We start from the raw sequence: 19,644 nt of genomic DNA on the forward strand, positions 1-19,644 counted from the left end.
CCCCGACGCCCCTCCCCGGGGGGAAGTCGCAGCAGCAGCTCCGCGCCGGCGTGGGCGGCTGTGCGGTCCTCCGGAGCCGCTCCTCGGGGTAGGGACCCCGACCCCCGGGCCGAGGACCTTCTTGCCAAACGTGACTTTCCATTCCCTAACGAGGACTGCATTTAGGAGGAAGGTTGAGGGTCACAGGCACACGTTGAAGTAAGCTCTTGCGGATTTTAAAGCGACCCACTGCAGTTCCCGTGATGCGGTTACAGCCCTCCGACCGGGAGATTCCAGCGCCTGAAAGGGCATCTTACGACTTAGGAAAGCAGAACTTAACCTGATTTGCCCGCTCAACTAACCAGGTTAATTAAAAGGCTGATAAGACGGTGCCTATAAAGCATATCAGATGTTGTGGGAGGCTGCTATGTTTTCTTCCAGCAACTCTTCTGCAGCCCGGCTTGCTCTGTTAATAAAAAGGGAGAAAATGCTAAAAGCTGGAGAAAGTGCCCAGTAAGCTGGTTAAATATAGGCTAATGGTAGAGAATGTCCCTAGAATTGACAGGACAGAAAAAGCAAGATGATGTGTCCTGTATGCTTAGTGCTTTGACCCAGCAGAACTCAGCACATAAACTACATTGTAACCTTCGTATTAGGGAACATTTGTGCTAACTCAGAAGCCGGTCAGGTACCCTTGAAACTTCAGACTTCTCCTGGCTCTTTCTTGTAACTGCACTTGTGCTCTTGGCGGTGGTGGTAGGGTGGTAATTTGGAATTTAGGTGGTAAATGTGATCGCTCAGAACTGGCAGTTCAAGGGTCAGGGCAGCCAGGATCAAGTTGGATCAGCAGGCCGGGAACTTCACTGTATCCAAAGAAATCCCTGTTGGAGAGAAATGCTTAGAAAAACTACTTTAGATCTGTTATTGTTATAGTTCTTTAAATGACGTCTAGTTGGCTTAAAGTAAGTTGCAAACCATAAAATATGTACCCGGCATCTCCGTTCATTTTCCTGCGTAGCACTTACCTCTACAATATACCCTGTGTTTTACGCATTTAGCTTGTGGGTCTTTCCCAACCGCAGCACAAGCTCAGTGAGGCCAGAGACTTTTCTTTTGTTCTGTTCTGTGCTGGGCCCCTCACACCTAGTGGCTTAGTAAATGTGTTGAATGACTGCCTGCCTGCCTACCTGCCTGCTTTTCCACCACAGCACATGGGCATTGGAGACTTGGCCCCGTTCCATTCCCATGTTAGCCACGTGTGTATATGATTTTGAAGGGTGGACCCAGCTGAAGACTGCTTCCTGCGGCCAGCGCTTACTTGTATTAGCTGTGAGTTGTTGGAAGATGACTTAGTTTGCTTTCTACTCCTCGTCTGACAGACTGATGAAGGGTGAAATGTGTCTTCATCTCTCTTCATCTTGGAGCAGCCTGTGAAGAAGTGTGTAATAGTGTTTTGAACACTAGGCCCGCATACAGGTCTACGAAAGCAGTAATGCCTGCTGGCTAGGCAGGACCCTCGCATGGTCTGGTTCTGTTACTTTCTAAGGAAAACTGGAGCTTGGTGGCCATTCATGATCTGTGTTATAAGGTGACTCACTAGTTCTTAATGGCTGAACAAGGTAGGGTTAGACAGCAAGTGTTCGATGCCTCATCTCCTGCTCTTGCCGAACCAAGTTACAGCCTTACTTGTATGACTGTTGTGTGTAAACCTACTGCTTGATGGCTTTATAGTATGTTATAATTTAAATGCATATCAGGCACTTTCACATACTGTCTCATTTTCGTGTTCAGACATTTTGTGCAGTTGATAGGGCAGCTGTGTTTAATATTTTGCCAATACACATGAATCAATCAATTTTTTAATTCATTGACCGATAGATCACTTTATTTGGCCATTGAAGTGGTAGAGTTTTTTTGTGGTTCTTTAAAGTTACCAATTTCAGGTCTGTTTTAAAGAAGTTTGAATTCTTTATCACTACCTGAAACAAACTGTAGAAATTCTTAATACCAATAACTGGGAACTTTACAATGTATCTGTTTTATTCCAGTGGCATTTTAGAAAGGAAATGAATTTGTATATCCGAGAACTTGGTGTTTTTTACTGTTTCTTTTTGAAAAAACATTTAGAGATGACCAAGAGATAAATTCAATATTCAAAAGCTTGGTTGTCCCTGAAGTTTTGTAAAAACCAGTGATTTGCCAAATATCCTTAGCCTAAGTGTTGTAACTGTCACAGAGGTTTGCAGCTGTATAGTTAGAAACCTTGTCTATATTGCTTCCTATATGCTCCACATAGGGAGCCAACCTAACTTGATCGCACTAGAATTAAAGTCACTCACTTGACATTTCCTGACGTAATTGCTCTCATCTTTTTCCACTGTTTTTTTTTTTTTTTTGGTCTAGTGTTTGTTTTTACTCCCAACAGCCTTAATTTGCAATGATGCAACTTTAGAAAGACTGTCAGTATGAAAGGGAAAAGCGGAGAAACTTAACTGCCACAACAAGACCTTCCTGATGAGCTCCAGGGCATCAGATAGTTCAGGCTGTGTAGAATGTGTGCCCTGCAGCCTCAGAGTACAGATGCTCCTGGAGGGCAGGCGGGACCTCGCAGGGTCTCTCTGGCTCTGGAAGTGGGATGCTACTTTCTCAGCATGCCCTTCCCAGCTTCTCCTTATTCTGATACCTGCATGGTATTTTTTCCTTCGGCTTGTTAGGAAAACTGCACATAGCCAAGCCCCTTCAAAGTGGTGAGACTGAGCTGACAGATAAAATGACCCACAGTCTTCTGCTTCTCAGCAACCCTGAGTCCTTCAGGGAAAGGCTCCCTGAGGCGTACTGGAAATTTCTCTTCTTGCAGAGCTTGCTTTGGTTTGTGTCGTAGGCTCTTCTCATGCTGGCCCAGTCCCATTGATGAGTTCAGACCCCTTCTCCAGTGGGCTGTGGTTTTTGGGAAGTGATGTGTGTGAAAAGAATTTGAAATTGAGTCTGTGTACAGTGACCCTTTAATGACTTTGTGCAGGTTCCTGGTCCTGCATTCACTTCTGAGCATTTAGGGTTTTCCAGGCACCTACAGCAATACTAGTTTTAGTTTTCAGGCCTAGATAGCGAAGACAGAGTCCCAAGATTTTGGGATCTTGTGATGGGTCAACTAACAACGTTAGTGGGTTTCTTTTTTTCTTTTTGTTTTTTAAGAGAAAACTGATCCAGTCATGGTGGAGTGAGACACTGGGCCTCAAATTCAGTCTAGACCAGTGGTGGTGAACCTATGGGACACGTTGTTTTTCTTTTTCGACAAGAGATGTTAATGTATGAGTTGTTGTTTCTAAACTAGAACGTCAGTATTCAGGTTTAATTGCAGTGTTGGCGCTTTGCGATAAGCAAGTGGGTTTTGGATTGCAGTTTGGGCACTCGGTCTCTGAAAGGCTCGCCATCACTGGCCTAAACCATCTTGAACAATTTTTCTGGAACGTCCTCTCCTCCTCGGTGAAGTGCTGTTGGTTGTGCCACTTGAAGTCTAAATTGTGTCCTTCTCGGCTATTACTGTTTTGCTTCATGTGCATGTGTTGTGGGGAGTCTCCTTGCAGTTTTATGGCTTTATTGTCTCATTTAAATTTTCATCACACATTGATGTTGAAACGTTTCCCTTCCCCCTGCATGCAGAACTTTGTTGGGTGTTCTGTTGTATAAATCTGGTCCTATAGCACGTTGTTGTAACGAGCATTTATTTCATGCTCCTAATCTGGGTATGTTCCAAGGCCTAATTATTGATGATACAGTTTTGTCATTTAAATCTAAAATTTGACTCATAAAAAGAATTAAGATGCATTATGTGCATGTACCAGCTCTCCACAATGCGTATAATCATTATGTATTACAGACATGTACTGACCAAATTTTTTGAAAAGAAAAAACTTGACTCATGGATGATGCTGATGAAGCTACCGAGGGAGACTAATACGGTCTCTGTTGGTCCACATTTCACAGCGGCATGGAAATGTCATCATCCATTTTATGGTATCTGAAATTGGTCATATAGCTTCATGTCACAGGGCAGTAAAGTCCATTAGTGTTGTCTGCTGCGTTTGGAGTGCGCTAGTTCTCTCTTCCTGATTAATTTAATTGAAGAACTGAGCCTCCTCTTACCAGAATTTTTGCTTCTCTTTCAGTGCGGAGAACCCATTGTCGTGGTAGCACTTTGTGCTGTATTCCCCAGTGGTGAAGAAAGTCTCCGGGGACGCAGAGTGATTCAGAGTAGTGCTTGTTTATTTTGCTTTCCTCGTGTTGTTTTCCGTCTTCTCTTCCTTTTGCTGTGCTCTGAGTTTGTGGTTTTTCATATCTGTTGTGGCTCCTGAGTCCTTGTCGTAAGGCTTTTGAGTAGTGATTGTAGCCTGCTAACTTCCTTAGTGTTGAGTTCTTCGTGTTCAGTTGGAAGCTCCAGGTTCTGAGACGTATGAACCCCGTCCATTCTGTAAACCAAGTTGACTGTACTCATCGCTTGTCAGAGTCTTACGTTGAGGGGAAATAAGTTGAGCCCGATACCTTCTAATGGATCTAGGCCTTTTGTTTTTATCTACCTATTATAAGGCTTCCCTACAACTGCTGAAAAGATTAAATCTGTCCTGAAGCTCTTACAGCAAAATAGTGTAAAATGATTCTCTCTCCCTCTCGCCCTGTCTCCTCTCTCTCTCTCTTTCTGTCCTCTGTTCCCTGTTCTCTCTCCTCTTCTGTATTTGCAGTCTTGTTTGATTAAACCCTGCTCTTCTCTGAGTTTTTCAAAAGTAATATTAAACTTCATTTACTTTCAGGCAGAGACATACTCTTGTGCATTAGCGCTCTTTTTAACAAAGATCGCTCCTTTCAGCTTAGGTACTTGTTTATTTGTACGAGACAGTGGTTGCCACCATTAGTAGCAGTGACTGCTTTAGTTCTAGAGAGGTTTAGGGAGGGTTTCAAATGACGAAACAGATCAATAAAATTCTTGTTAGACTAGTGTCTGTCATGTAGGGAAGCATTGAGTGTTTGGCTATATTGAGAGCTATCCTGAGGAGTGTTATTTTGAGTAGTGATAAAACTTAGCTCTAATCAATACTATTTGTCTAATTAATAAGTCCTCACTCTTTCGACTTCTTCTACTTCGTATTTTTCTCTATATGTCCCCTTCATCATTCTTCAAGTGATTTTTGTTTGGTGATTTAGAAATGTAAATAAAGTGCTTTTCCACATAGAAACCCTGGTTTATCAGGATTGAGAGTTGGATGATATAGACGAAGCATCTAGCTTACAAAACCACCTTATCCATTGTTTAAAGTATTACCGGGTCTTCTCAAGATATCAAAGTGGGACTTAAACTCTATTCGTAAGCCATAAAGAAAACATAATTAAGACAAATAAGGAGTCCTTTGGCTCCTGAGTACCGTGCAGTAAGTCTTTTAGGGAGCTGCATCATCCTTCTGAAGGCTATCATTTTCTGTACTAAAGCTATAATATAAATGAATAATTTGTAAGTTAGAGTTCTGGGTTAAGGGTGGAAATGCGGGGGTGTGGGGTGTGACAGGTGGCTGGCTCTGGCTGCAACCTTGAATTTGAGTGCTTCCTGTGGGTTCTCTGTCTCCCAAGCCACAATGAGTCCAGAGAGGAAGGAAATCAGAGGCTCGGGTAAAGGCTGTAGCGCTGGCTCTGTGGAGGATAAAGGTCCTGAGTCCGGCCAAATGTCCAGCCCTTAGCTGGAGTTCTTGACCCGCATGCTCGGAAGAGCCGAGGATGAAATCATCGTCTGAAGTTCTCACTGCCTAAGAGTGACTTAGCAGTAGAGCCATGGTCTGGTGTTTGCTGCTTCCACTTACTCCGTGGGAGTAAATGATGCATGCCTAGCTTGCCACAGAATTATTTTGGGAAGAAGATAAAAGGTAAACGAACAGGTTGAGCATCCTGAAACCAGATATCCGGAATGCTCTAAAATCTAAAACCCAGCACCAGAGTTTGCCACACATGGAAAATCCCATACCTGACCTCCCGTGACTGATCATAATCAAAACATAGACACACCAAAAATATGATATAGAAGTACGTTTAGGCTAGATGGATGAGGTATATGTGAAAATAAATGAATTTTATATTTAGACTTGGTTTCATCCCCAGTATATCTCATTTTTTGTATGAGAAATGTTCCAAAATCTTTCAGAAAACTAAAACACTTCTGATCCCAAACATTTTGGGAAAGGGATTCTCAGCTTGGGTATCATATGTCATTTACTATTATAGTGAAGGAATTTGCTCAGAGATCTTAGAGAAAGGGGGTATATAGAGAAAATAAGATCTTGGTAAAATATTTTTTTAGAAAAACAAAAAAGCCTTCAAACAATAAGGCTTTGTAGGCAGTATACATTATAAACAGAACATAGGAAGATTGTGAAAAACCAGCTGACACGTGATGGAATCCAGGAAGGTAAATGATCTTTTGTTTTTGGGAGTTAGTGGATATAGTAGATACAGAAACTTAAATGTATATATTTGCTCATAGTTATTTTGTGGTTCCTTCCACTATAAAGTATTCCTGTATCTTTTTAGGAACAGTTTGAAAGACCATTTGATGCTTGTTATGTTTATGTTAGTATGAAGTGGTAACATGAATAGGTATATTATTTTATAGTCATTTAGCATTTGTCAGTAGCGAACTGCCTGTGCCTCTGAATAATTGCAAATTATTTGGTATTATTATGTTTGCAGACTTATGCCACTTACGTTGGTAGTATCATTCAGACCCTGAAGTAGAGGAAACTTCATATTGAAACCTCATGGTCGGTGGGAGGTTGTTATGGGTCTTTTAACATGTGGAGAACATTCACTAGAGATGAGGCCAGATGTTTAAGGTTGGTGGAATTTCAAAAAGCACTGAGAGTCCTTAGAGGGAAAGATCATTGAGAATGTGGTTGCTCTTCTCTGTGTGCCGTACCTCTTTCTACTTCCTGGTGGAATTGGAAACTGGAAGGACCCTCTGTCCAGCTGTACAGTCTTCCGTTGGCTTAGTCTGGGCAGGGTTCCCTCAGAGACTCCCAGCCTCTCTTCCTGCACTGGAGCTGGGTGGGGTTTTGCACCGACTGTAGCAGTACAGAGGCTTCTCTGGGTCTGGCCTCCTGAACAGCTACTTGCATAACCACAGCTACCGACTTTGTCCCTTGCATACAAATTCCAGTCCCTGTGGTTGGGAGGAAGGAAGTAAAATGCTCATGTTCCTCACCTTCTACAGTAGTTGTTCTTCTTTTCATATCTGTAGGAAAGGGGCTAAGGAAATGTTTCTCATTGCCGTAGCTGTTGGGCCAGTCTTCTGAAATATCATCATGGCTTTAACTGTATGCTTATGGGCTCGCGTTTATCAGTAGTACAATTCAAGAATTAGTGTTGTCCAAAGCTATTGAAATGCAGTGTGTATTATTTCATCACAGGTACAGTCCATTGTGAAGGGATCTCATGTAATCAGTGTTGATTATCAGGGGTCTATTACAGGGTTAGTCATTCATTCAACAAAGAAATACACAGGCAATCCGGCTGGCTAGCTTCCTGCCTGGTGGCTCCCGGAGGGTGGGCCCCCAGCACATGGGGAGCCTCGGGCGGGGAGCGCCGGTCTTTGGGGTCTTCGGACTGGCAGCTCATTCCCGGCCTCATCGTTCCCCGGAGGGAGGGCTTCTGGCGCACAGGGAGCCGCGGGTGGGGAGCGCCGGTCTTCCGGCTGGCTAGCTTCCTGCCTGGTGGCTCCTGGAGGTTGGGCACCCAGCGCACGGGGAACCTCGGGCGGGGAGCGCCGGTCTTCAGACTGGCGGCTCACTCCCCAGGCTCACTCCCAGCCTCGTCGTTCCCGGAAGGAGGGCTTCCGGCGCACAAGGAGCCATGGGTGGGGAGTGCCAGTCTTCTGGCTGGCTAGCTTCCTGCCTGCTGGCTCCCGGAGGGTGGGCCCCCAGCACATGGGGAGCCATGCGGCGGCCAGCGCTGTTGCGCGCCAGCCCTTAGGCCGGCCGCCGCCGCTCAGTTGAGATCTATCATGACACAGAGAAACAGTGACACAATTGGCCCACCATGCACCGACTGCAGTTGCCCACCCACGGATGTGTGTGAACCATTGAAACTTTGAACAACCCCTGGGAATACATGCCATACAACGGGCCACTCTTGCTCCTGCCATTGGGAACCAGAAAGGTCCAGAGCCAGCGGAGGAGCAGCTGCTGAACAATGACTCAGAGAACATGCGAATGCAGACTAAGCCCATGGAGTCAGAGGTCCAGTGGACTGGGGTCAAGAGAGCTGCTCGGAAGCTGTAAACCAGGAGGACCTTGCACAATACCTGCAGAGACTCATTGGAAGCCATTCTTCCCCTGACAGTACAGGCTGTGGTGAAGCTCTGGAGAAATCTGCAGCAGGATTCCTTCTGCCTGTGCTGACAGTTGGGGAGAGGACACTAACTGGTTGTGGGGTCCCAAAGCAATGGGAAGCTGGAGAGAAAAAGCTACAAAGAATGGCTTTCACCCCAGATAGCTCACTTGAGATGTTAGTAAGAATTGCCTCTCAGTATTCTATAGCCATGATGAGGAGGAGGCCAAGGAGAGAAAACAAAGAGACCGAGAAAAAGCAGCTGCTTTTGCTGCAGCACTAAGAGAAATAGACCCTAAGTCTGATTCTTGGGGCCCCAAGAAGAACTCGACAACTGCATTCATCTGCTACCACTGTTAAAAGCCAGGCCACCTCAAGAGGAACTGTCCTAAGAGGCCCCATGGGCCATGCCCTGGATGCAAAGGAGACCACTAGAGATCGGTCTGCCCTCTGAGGTAGAGGCCCCAGAGCTCAAACCCATGCTACCAGTTAGTCCAACAGGAATGAGAGGGCTTGGGGCATGGTCTGCCTTCTCCTTCTGGCCAGACCGTCATCTCCATCGAGGAGTCCTGGGTAATCATGACTATGGAGGAACAAGAAAACAGCCTGTTGCTAGACACAGGTGCAAGTCTCTCAGTCCTTCTTTTCAATCCTGGCCTTCCTTCCAGCCGTCATACCTCAGTGAAAGGAGTCACTGGTGAGGAGGTAACATGCTATTTTTGACAACCCTTAGGCTGTAACTACTTACTAGATCCTTCTTGCATATCTCTGTCTTCCTGAGAAACCACTTTAAAGATACCACCATGTATTACAGCAGCCATTGATATTTTCCTACTAATCTATCCGTAACTGTGTAAAGTTTGTAATGTTCCTATCCTATTTCATAAATGGATGTATGTTTATTATTATGTGTTTCCTACAACAACCATTGAGAATAGTTAATGAGGGGCTGCGGATTTAGCTCAGTGGCAAAGCGCAAGGTCATGAGTTCGGTTCCCGGTACCGGAGAAAAACCAAAAAAAAAAAAAAAAACAGAATAGTTAATGATTTTTGAATAGGTCACTCATGTATAGCTCTATTTATTTTCTTTAGAAGCCACTTTGAAGATACCAAAGTATAGTACAACAACTCTTGATAATCTCCTACCTCTTTTGTCTCTAACTCACTATTATTTGTCTATTTGTTTTCCTGAGAAACTATTTTGTAGATAACAATATGTAAAACAATAACCATTGATAATTTCCTACCATTTTGTCTGTAATTTGCTAAGTCCCCCCATTATTATGTTATCCTTCTTTTACTCTTTAAAATAAAAAAAAAAAGAAATACACAGGCAGTAAGAAGTCCCAGCACCTGTTAGGTGTGTGTGAGAAGGTGCCCGACTGCCCCACAGCTCAGTAGCTTACACAGTGTCACACCCGCCCAGGCTCCATTTCCCCGCGCTGCCTGCCATTTGAGCACTCAGTGGCCTCCCGCAAACTGTCAGGACTGACTGCGTAGATAGAGGCCTTAGTTGGTCTGTTTTTCTACCCCTGTAAGGCAAGTGAAGGAAATAAATACAGAAATAAAGGTTTTAAAATTACTTTAGATGTTCACTTAATTTTTCAGTACTGCATACTCCCGTATTATATGGTTGGGTCAGAATTTTGTAAAGGGGGACCCAATGGATTTACTGAAGTAGACACTTCTGAAAGTCTGTTCTGAACATTTATCCCGTGGCTCATGCGACCATTCCGTGTTGTATCAGTAGCCCCGGTTAGTCATGTTTCAGACACCCTTGTCTTTATGGAGAGCGCATGGGACCTGGCTGAGGCTCTCAGATATGCCCGTTCACCACTCCACTTCCTTGAATGTCTGTGTGTGGCACTGCCGTGAACCAGACAGACTGCATTTCTGCATCTGTGGGGACCCCAGGGAAGCAGTCTGACTACAGAGCCATGGGAGTGTCTGAAAGGGGACACTACAATAGAGGAGGGCGCGGTCGCCACTGTGACCTGACAGGCAGGGACTGCTCATTGCTGGGCAGGAAGAGAGCAGGGGAGGCACAGGGAGCGGGAGCCATGAGCTCGGAGAGAAGGGCAGAGGTCGGATGTGGCCTGATCACGGCAGTGGTGCGCGGGGCGGGCTGAAGTTGCCCTCCCTCCCAGCGCTCCGCTTTCCCAGTCCCAGGTCCCCAGTCCCTGCGTGTGGGGAGCTGGTGAGGGAGGTGGGAGAAAGGAACAAAATGACAACTCTGGCTTCTTAGCAGTAAGAGAATTTAGGTTTTAGGAGTTGTGCGTAGGCACTGATGGGCGTTAAGAAGGGGAATACTCAGTTTTGTACAATTTTTAAGGCCCCTCAGGCTTCACTATTGAAAGTGGATTACAGGGGCTGGGGATTTAGCTCAGCGGCACAGCGCCCGGCAAGCCCAAAGTCGTGAGTGCAATCCCCATTCCCGGGGGCGGGGGGAGTATGTAGATAGTGGATTACAGAAGCCAAGCATGGAAACAGGCTGTGTATGAGGCTGCTGTCGATGTCCTGACCGGAAGTGGGGTTCCCTGGCCCAGAGTTCAGCAGCGAAGCGAAGGCTGGCTGGGAGATACTTGCTGTTGGGACTTGTGAGGAGGAAAAGGAGAACTAAGGGGTGGCTCCCACACTCCCTTGTTCCCACCAGTAAACAGTGCTCATCTTGTACTGTGGGTATATATCAGGGACAGTCTAGAACAATTTTGTAAAGTGTAGAATCTGCCCTTAAATTTTTTATAGATGAGTTGTGAAAATGCTTTTTAGTTCTTTAAAGTATGGGACAAAATTATTTTAATTGCGTGGAAATTTCTAGAAGTGTTCCAGGTGTCCCGAGGGGAAAAAGTACATGTTCCATTGCTGGAGGAGAAGAAGTTGTATTGAACAAGGCCCTGGAGCGCTGGGGAGGGGGTGGTACGTGGAGTGGGGGCCAGGGCTCACACACACAGGGTGGGGCATGGGCTGATGGGGCCGAATGAGCTGCTGGGGCTGGGCCAGGGCTTCCTCCAAGAACTGCAGGTAGGGAAGAGCAGCACTCTGGGCTGCTGGCTGACTTTGGCTGTTGCTCATCGTTGGTGGGTACTTATTAAAGACTGTACTGGTATGTGTGGAGCCGTACTTTAGCTGCTGCCTACTGATAGACTGGGAAGGGATGAGGCCAGAGCTGCTGGAGTGGCTCAGGGTGGCACAGGGCCGCAGTGTCGTAGGTGCCAGAGCTGCAGCCGACCTTGAGGGTGGGGAAGGAGTCACCTGGTTGCTAGTTTTTGCAGGACTTAAGGATGAAGGCGGGAAAGAGAAGGGTGTTGAAGCTTGGTGTGGTGACACACGCCTATAATTCCAGCACTCTGAGAGGCTGAGGCAAGAGGATCACAAGTTTAAGTCCAGCCTGTGCAACCTACTGACTTAGACCCTATCTCAAAATTTAAAAATAAAAATTAAAAAGGGGCTGGGAACATAGTTTAGTGTGAAGGCACTGGGTTCAGTTCCCATATAGTAAGTTCTGACTATGAATGAGTTCCATTCTGAGAGAACGTTTGTAAGTTGGATTTGTTTGTAAGTCCAGCAAGTTGAGTCTTATACACCTTTGACACAAATATACAATGTGAAACATAAAACACACACACAATACTGTATGTAAACTGTTTCTACTTTCACAGTTACCGTAAAGTAGTGGTGCAGTACAGTACAGTATTCTCACTTCTTCTTCCCTGGCATTACTTTGTGCATGCTCGCAGTCCCCTCCACGCCACCACAACTCTTCCTCTTGCTTCCCGACATCCTGGGCTCTGCTTGGTACTGTCGTGCTGTCCACTGTCACACTGCACAGTAAGCACACAGCAGCGCAACTGTGACAGCGTCCGGCAGCACGTAAGCCGCTTCTGGCATTTGTTCACATTGATGAACGTTCATAATGTGAGGTCCCTTTGTATCTGTGGGAGTTTGTAAGTCGGGGACTTACTCTACTGGGAGGGAGGGAAGAATGAAGAGAGAGAGGGAGGGAAGGGAGAATGTTGAGCACAGCTGTTTTTAAGTAAGAACAGAAGATAACAGTCTGAGAGTTGTCCTATCTAAGGTGACACTGCTGTAAACTCCTTACTTAAGCTCCTCTGACACTTGCCAGCCTAACAGTCTACACGCCTGTGTGTGGCTTTGTGTGTGTGTCTTGTCTCTGGCTTTCTTGACCTCCTACTGCTTTCTGTCGGCTGAGTTCATGTTTTTCCTTCAATACCTCGTTCAAACATCCCTCCCTCCATGCCATTTTTTTCAGCTCTGCCAAATAATCCCCCCCTCGCCACCACAGGTCCCTTGGTATGCAGCATGCACCTTAGTATGTGGCATACATCGTTCCTTTCTCTAGTAGGACAAGCAGGGTGGCCGGGTGGGCTGGGTGCTTTTAAAGGCCATTATCCTGTGTTTCCAGGGTCAGGGCGCTACAGCCATACGTGGAATTTCCATGGACTCGAGAGCTGACGGCAGTGCGTGAGTGCTGAAGAGGATGCTCAGGGTGCTGTATGTGCCGCTTACAAATAAGACTGAACTTGACTTTGCCGGAACATTTTACTGGATAGCTGAATAGGTGCTGGGGCCAAGGCAGAGGGACACAGTAACTGTCTTGTAGCAGATTCAACCTGTAAGGGAGTCTGGGTTTTGTCCTGCTTTAGATGGCACACTGAGTTCCAACAAAATCCAATTCTGATGCCAAGAGACCTGGGAGAAGAAGAAAGCAAATTCTGTATTCAGAAATAGTAGCGCCAGTGAGAGAGCTTTTATTCCAACATGACTGAAGAATTAGTTGAGAGCATTCATTCCCTTGACAACATTTTGGAAGGCATTTGCAGCTTTGAGTTGTTTGGAAAAGTTTATAGCAGTGGATTATAAATTAAGGAGGTGCCAGAGCAAAAAAGTGGTTTTAAGATTGAGCATGAATATGCTAAACAGAAGCAGATCCCGGAGCTGTCTCACATTTGCTAAAGGAAGCAGAGCGGGCTTTGTGTAGTGAAGGCTTTAGTTTTTGTTCTCCCCTGCTCCACTGTCTCCTTTTTAAAAAAGACAGTTTCTTATCACTTACTTACTGCTTTGATTGGAACTACTTTGAAAAGATGAATACAAAGATGATTATAAGTGCCTAGAACTCCTTACTTTTCCTTTGTATTTGTTCAGGAGGCCCACTTTATTTGAGAACTTATTAGAAATTGTGGCTCTTTCCACCGGGGAGAAGAAAATGGAAAGTGAGTAGAGCCTATGGTGCTTGTGTAGTCCTTAGTATCTCTCGGCCCCTGTGGCAAAAAGGACCAGATAGGCCAGCTTTTAATGAGAGGAAAAGTTTGCAAGAGGAGCCCCCGAATTGGAAGGGCTTGCTCTGGAGATGACCTTTTGCATGGGTCTCAAGGTCATAGAAGCCTCTCCTGAACTGCATCTGAAAACTAATTTCTAAGTAGAAAATCTGGAATTATTTGACAGGTTGTGGCACGAATGTCTTTCTTTTATGTGTATTTTCAAAAGGTCAGGGTGTGTCCAGAACAAGAAATTGGGCTTGCTTCATTCTAGAAGAATTTTTTGCTTTTCTCAAGTTGCTGTATCGTGATTCTATCTTTGAACTCATCTTAAAATTTCAACATGCATTTTCAAACCTTGCCTCTTACAAGGTAATTGTATTGATAGCTTTACTTCTAAAATTGCAAGAAGTAGATTTAAATTTTAAAAATCTGGCCATACAAAAATACGGGAAATCACAAAAGGTCAGTTACTTATGTCACCCTAAATTAATTTCTGATTCTGAACAGTGTACTAAGTATACCATTATAGTCATAACCTATATGTACAGATTATTTATGGCTCATCTTTTTTCTTAAAGTCGCTTCCTATCCCTCTTTTTTTAAAATCTCAATCTAATGCCTGCAGTCATCATTTTAAATAGTTATTTGTAGAGCTTGGGAGGAGAGCTTCCGAGAAAGGGAGGAAGAGGGTGGTTGAGGGGAAGCAAAAATGATCAAGATGCGATAAGTATAATGTAGCAATTCCCCAGGGCAAAGGTAATTATTATGTATTGCAAAGATACACCGATAATAAAAGAATTCCAAACAGCTATTATCACATCACTTCCATATAATTTGCTTCATCATTCTCCTGCTTGCCATCTCAATTTCTAGGGGGTTTTCCTTCTAAATAGTGACACTCTAAACAAATTAGAAAAAATCATTTGCATTCCTTTTTCTTTGGTTTTTGTGGGCATAAGAAAACCCACTTGGAAGGCTGTCTCTGAAGTCAGGAGACAGAGGCTGACTTCTGTGAAACGGATCATTGTCCAGGAAGACTGCATTACCATGTGCAGGCACTCGCAGGCATGTCTGTTTATTTCATAGAACTGTCCTTATTGTCTTTGTGGGAACTTACTTCTCAGAATTATTGTTTGGCATATCTGTTAGACTGGATATAAAGTGATAATGTATTTGCTACCCAGAGCAGAGCCTGGCAGACTTCCGCTGTGAAGCGTAGGAAGTATTTTTGGCTTTGCAGGTAACACGTGATCTCTGTCACATCTTCTTCATTTTGTTGTTGTTGTTGTTCTAAGAACCTTTTAAAACTGTAAAGGCTCAAAGGCCATAAAAAAACAGGCAGCAAGTGATCACTTGTCAACTTTTCATCCATAGCATTAGAGTTTTAAAATTTTGGACATCCAAACCTGAACTCTGAAGGTCAATTTAGTGCTGTTGAATCCAGTGTGGTGGTTACTTAATGCCACTCTTCCGCACAGCAAGGAGTGACACTCAGACCTGTCACTCCCCGTCCTCCTCCTCTTCTATTACCCTGTTCCTTTAGATTCTCTTCCTTCTTCCTTGTTTCATTTTCTGCCTTCTCTCTTGGTCCCTTCTGCCAGCATAAAGGTAAGCCTCCGTCTCTCCGGGGCTGGCGTACAGGAGATGCACACGTGTTTAATGAATGCACTGGCTAAAGGAGAGATTGCGTCCTCCTCCTCTGTCAGGACAGGAGCAGGGTTTCCTTGACTTCACAACAGAACCTCCTGAAGGAATCATCTCTGTTTGTCCTTGCACAGTCTTACCTCCCGTTTTGTCTTTGTTCTGTTCTAGGCTCATGTCTCCTTGCTTCATTACAGCTGTTCTTCTGAAAACCGTGAATATAATCCCCAAATTTAGTGAAAATGTTGAAGTGCTTTGTTTTCCTTTGTCTATCCACTATCTTACTGTTGATCGTTTTCTTGGCACTTGGTGTCCTCAAGCTTCTGTGACATCCTTTGTCCCATTTCTGCTGCATTTTTTTCTGGCTGTCCTCCTCATCTGCCTGTATACCCCTACTAGGCACAGGATTCTGACCCTACCTGCCCTTTGCCCCGGCAGTGTCATCTGCATCAAAGATGCTGGCAGCTCTGTTCCTCTCCTGAGCCTGCAAATCCAGCCACCTGCTGCATGGCCAGCTTAAACCCAGTGGTCCCCACTCTGTCCCCAGGTGCTTTGGTATTTGACCCTGTGCCTGTGGGTATTTGACCAGACCCCCTGGGAGAAACCTGGGCATCACTGGAGGTGCCACTTCACCCTCTTCAGCAGTACCAGTGTGCCTGCTCACGTCCAGCTGTCATCTACTCCATAACACCTGCTGGTACTCTGACTGGCTCTATCAGTCTTCCGCTCTCTCTCACTAGAGCGAGACTTAATCAGGTAATATTTAAAACCTTGCCTTTGGAGACCTGGTTAATTCAGTACCCGGGGAGGAAAAATACACCGTGAGCTTGAAGCATCTTGTGGCAGAAAGTAGAGGGGCTCAAAAGGACACAGGCTTTGGAAAGGGCACTGGGGCAGCGAGAAGGGGCTCTGGTACTCAGAGCTGCAGCATTTTGAGCAAAAAGATAAGTAACAGTAGTACTAGATTATAATTATAAAATAAACAGCGTTGTGTCTATGAATGAATGAATGAATGAGTGGAAGCCAGGAGACAGGTCTTTGTTTTTTTTTTGTTTTTTTGTTTTTTTTTTTTGGTTTTTCTCTGGTACCGGGAACCGAACTCACGACCTTGCGCTTGCCAGGCAGGCGCTTTTGCCACTGAGCTAAATCCCCAGCCCCTAGGTCTTTGTTTTACAAAATAATTTCCATTAATATACATGGAAAAGACCAAAGTTGAAAATCACATTGAGGCCAAGTGTGGTGGAATTGTAGTTGCCCAGGAGACTGAGGTAGGAGGATGGTGAATTTGGAGTCAGAAAGAAAGAGACAGACAGACAGACAGACAGAGAGATGGTTGTCATCAAAATACCATAGTAATAATTGTTGGAGGCAGAGCTATAGGCTTGTACTAAGATCAGTGGGCAAGAGTCTGAGGAGAAAAGAATGCTTGTATATTCTCTAGGTACGTCCTGCAGTGTATTTGTTAACTGTAAAGGGGGGGCGGTGAGTTTACGTCAGAGAAACCCAAAGGAACCACTTAAACCAAATGACCAAGTTGTTGCCAGCAGGGAGCCTCCTTCTCCCTGGTAGAGCCTCCCTCCTGTAGCGTCCCTGCCCCAGATACGCAGCCTCCTGGGAGGCAGAGCCGACCCCAGGCCGGGGGCGTGGCACGGAGCACTGACCAGTGCAGCAAAGCATCGGGAGCAGAGACCGCAGCGTGCGCAGGGGACCTCGGGACCCCAGAGCAGAGCGAGGTGTCCAGGGAAGCTGGTGTCGGCTCGGGTTTCACTTAGCGAAGGGTACTGTTCCAGCGGGAATTTCATGGCTCCATAATTGCTAGGAAGGGGATACAATAACTGTGTAATTTTTAAAAACTTTTCTGTCTAAAGTTATTTCAAAACAAGCATCTGAAAAGAAACCTAAGCCCCCGAGGAGCCGCCTCGTGTCTGTGCAGGTGACGTCAGGGGGTGCACAGGTCTCTCTGGAGGCGGGCAGACGCACCCCGCTCTGCTTCCGCGCCTGCGCTGTCCCGCTCTGCGCTTCCTCCCCTCCTCCTCCACCTCCATGACCACTGCCGGAGAGCTGCCGTTTCGCCCGCTGGTGCTTAGCGTCCAGTGCCTGCTGCAGTGTTGACGACAGCCTCCTGTTCAGGTCTCCTTGGTCTGCAGCCTGGCGTTTTCTGTCTCGTGACTTTGGCCCCTTGGTGCAGTACCGACGAGTTACTGTGTAGACTGTCCCTCCACCTAGGTTGGTTCGTCTCTGATGATGCTGCCGAATCTGTGCCTGTTGACAAGAACACACGCCGCAGAGGTGAGACGTGTCCTCCCGCATGCATGGCCTCCGAAGGCCCGTGTTAGTGTCTCAGTGCTGGCAGTGCTGGGCTCAGTCACATGGTTCAGGGGGCGTGACTTGGCTAGCACACTGTTTTCTCCTTACAATTTGTAAATAATTTTTCTTTTGTGAGATGAGGTCTTGCTATGTTGTTCAGGCTGGCCTTGAACTCACTATTTGCCTAGGCTGTGGTCCTCCTGTCTGAGCCTCCCCAGTGCTGGGATTACAGGTGAATGCTGCCACACCTAGCAATTAATAATTTATGGAAGGATATTTTAATATCATCCCTCATTGACATTCACTCACTAGTTTTATCATCTGTTTATGTTTTATAACTCAGTCATTGTCCCAGTGTTTTGTTTTATTTTATTTTATTTTTTTGCTTTTTGAGACAGGGTTTCGATATGTGGTTCAAGCTGGCCTTGAACTCCCTTTGTACCCCAGGCTGGTCTTGAACGCTCAGGGACTTTCCTGCCTCAGCCTCCAGAATGCTGGGTGTCCCAATATTTATTAGTTGGTCTCCTAAATCAGACTCAAGCAGCCAGGTAAAACCCAATACCATTCACTAAAATAGGGACAACTTTAGGCTCTGAGCAGGCTGGAGAAAAAAAGAATTTATAGAACTTCTTGTAGGCTTCTTCACATGAGTGGATCAAAGCTCAAACTCCCGGAAATGATTCGTAACAGTTCATTTTGTTAACACTGAGTTTAGAAATGATTGTTTTCCTCAAGGGAAGGAACTCCCACCTAGCTGAGACCTGAACTCTGAATCCCTAGTTGGCAGGTAACATCGTAGCTGGTAAGCGCAGGTCTGGCCCTAGGGAAGGAGCCCTGTGTCCAGCAGGACCATTTGCTCACTCGTGTTGGCTTGGTACAGGTTGTCACTTCCCCTGGAGGGACACTGCGTTGCACCTGGTGTCACTGTCCTTGTGGCCATGCGTGTGCTGGAGCCCCATGGCGCTCCGCTCTGCCTTCCCTTCCCTGTCGCCCTGCGTGTGGACCCTGTGGGACTTGCCTTGAACGCTCTGAGTTGTGTAGCTCACACTTTCCATGCTTTCCATCAGAACCATGATCTTCCTTAGGGAAGTTTTGTTTTCGTTCACATTATGTGATTCTCAAAGACACAGTTGCTCTTCTCATATTTCTTCTAGATGCCGATGTAATTGGACGTGGTTTCTCAGAGCCAAGTGCAAATGCTGTATTTCATCTTCAGAGTGGATGAAGTGCTTCAGAAGGAAAATGGAAAGCACTTTTGTGCTCCTGTGCCATGCAGTGGGGGCAGGGGAGGCCGTGGCTACGCCGGTAGCAGGAGCTGTTTCTGGTCCTCTGGTGCACTGGTTGACCTCACCCTCTGTGCCATGCTGTTGGTTGCAGGGATGATACCAGACAGTGAGCCCCGTTTCCTTAAACCTCCCCTGGTCTCTGCATTTCTCTGTTGCTCTGTAACCCTGGGTTTCGTAGCAGGGCACGGGAGCTGGTGGGCAGGGAGCAGTGAACTACTGAGATGTGTGTAAGTAGGCCGCACAAGACAGGAGACCCATGCCCATCTGGACCACTGCAAAGGCAGATTATTGTAGCGTGAACATCGGGCAGCCCTGGAGCCATCCAGGGCCCGGGCATTAGATTCTTGAACTGCTGGCTGCACAGCCACCCTGGACCAACGTGGGGGAGAGCAGCCCTGTGCTGGGGTGAACGACCCAGCAGGTGTGCTAAGAAGCTCACAGCCAGCCGTTCAGCTGGCTGATGGTGCCATTTCTGTGGTCATTTCATTTCCGGGCCAAATGAAACACTCGCTGAGCTCGCAGTGCTAGTCAGTAAGTCTGTATCATGACCGACATTTATTACAAACAAAGTTGCTCTTTTCATGGGTGTTGATATTAAACAAGTGCACTTTATTGGATGATATAAATTCTATGAAGGAAAGTATAACAGGGGAAGGGCTGTTATCATAGAAGAATGGTGTCCAGGGCACTCTTGGGGGTGTTGCTGGAGCAGACCTGGACCCCATGGAGGACTAAACATGTGACTGTGGGAGTGGGGCGTGGATAGATGTTCCAGGAGGTAGGATGGTGTG

The 19,644-nt window shown here is 46.0% G+C and overlaps 1 protein-coding gene across 2 annotated transcripts in view; it reads left to right on the forward strand.

The window, feature by feature from the left end:
• Positions 1 to 19,644, forward strand: part of Gan (gigaxonin) — a 61,174-nt gene that overhangs the window by 2,055 nt on the left and 39,475 nt on the right. The window contains exon 1 of one of the 2 annotated variants that reach the window (XM_013507099.1): positions 12,824 to 12,852. The exons of the other annotated variant lie outside the window; for it this stretch is intronic. Coding sequence (XP_013362553.1) covers positions 12,839 to 12,852 — 14 coding nt within the window. The 5' untranslated portion in view covers positions 12,824 to 12,838. Of the gene's footprint in view, positions 1 to 12,823; positions 12,853 to 19,644 lie in introns of those variants that run through there. 2 annotated transcript variants of the gene reach the window in all.

This window comes from Chinchilla lanigera, unplaced genomic scaffold (genome assembly GCF_000276665.1).
Source record: "Chinchilla lanigera isolate Chin_1 unplaced genomic scaffold, ChiLan1.0 scaffold00121, whole genome shotgun sequence".
Lineage (NCBI taxonomy): Eukaryota > Metazoa > Chordata > Mammalia > Rodentia > Chinchillidae > Chinchilla > Chinchilla lanigera.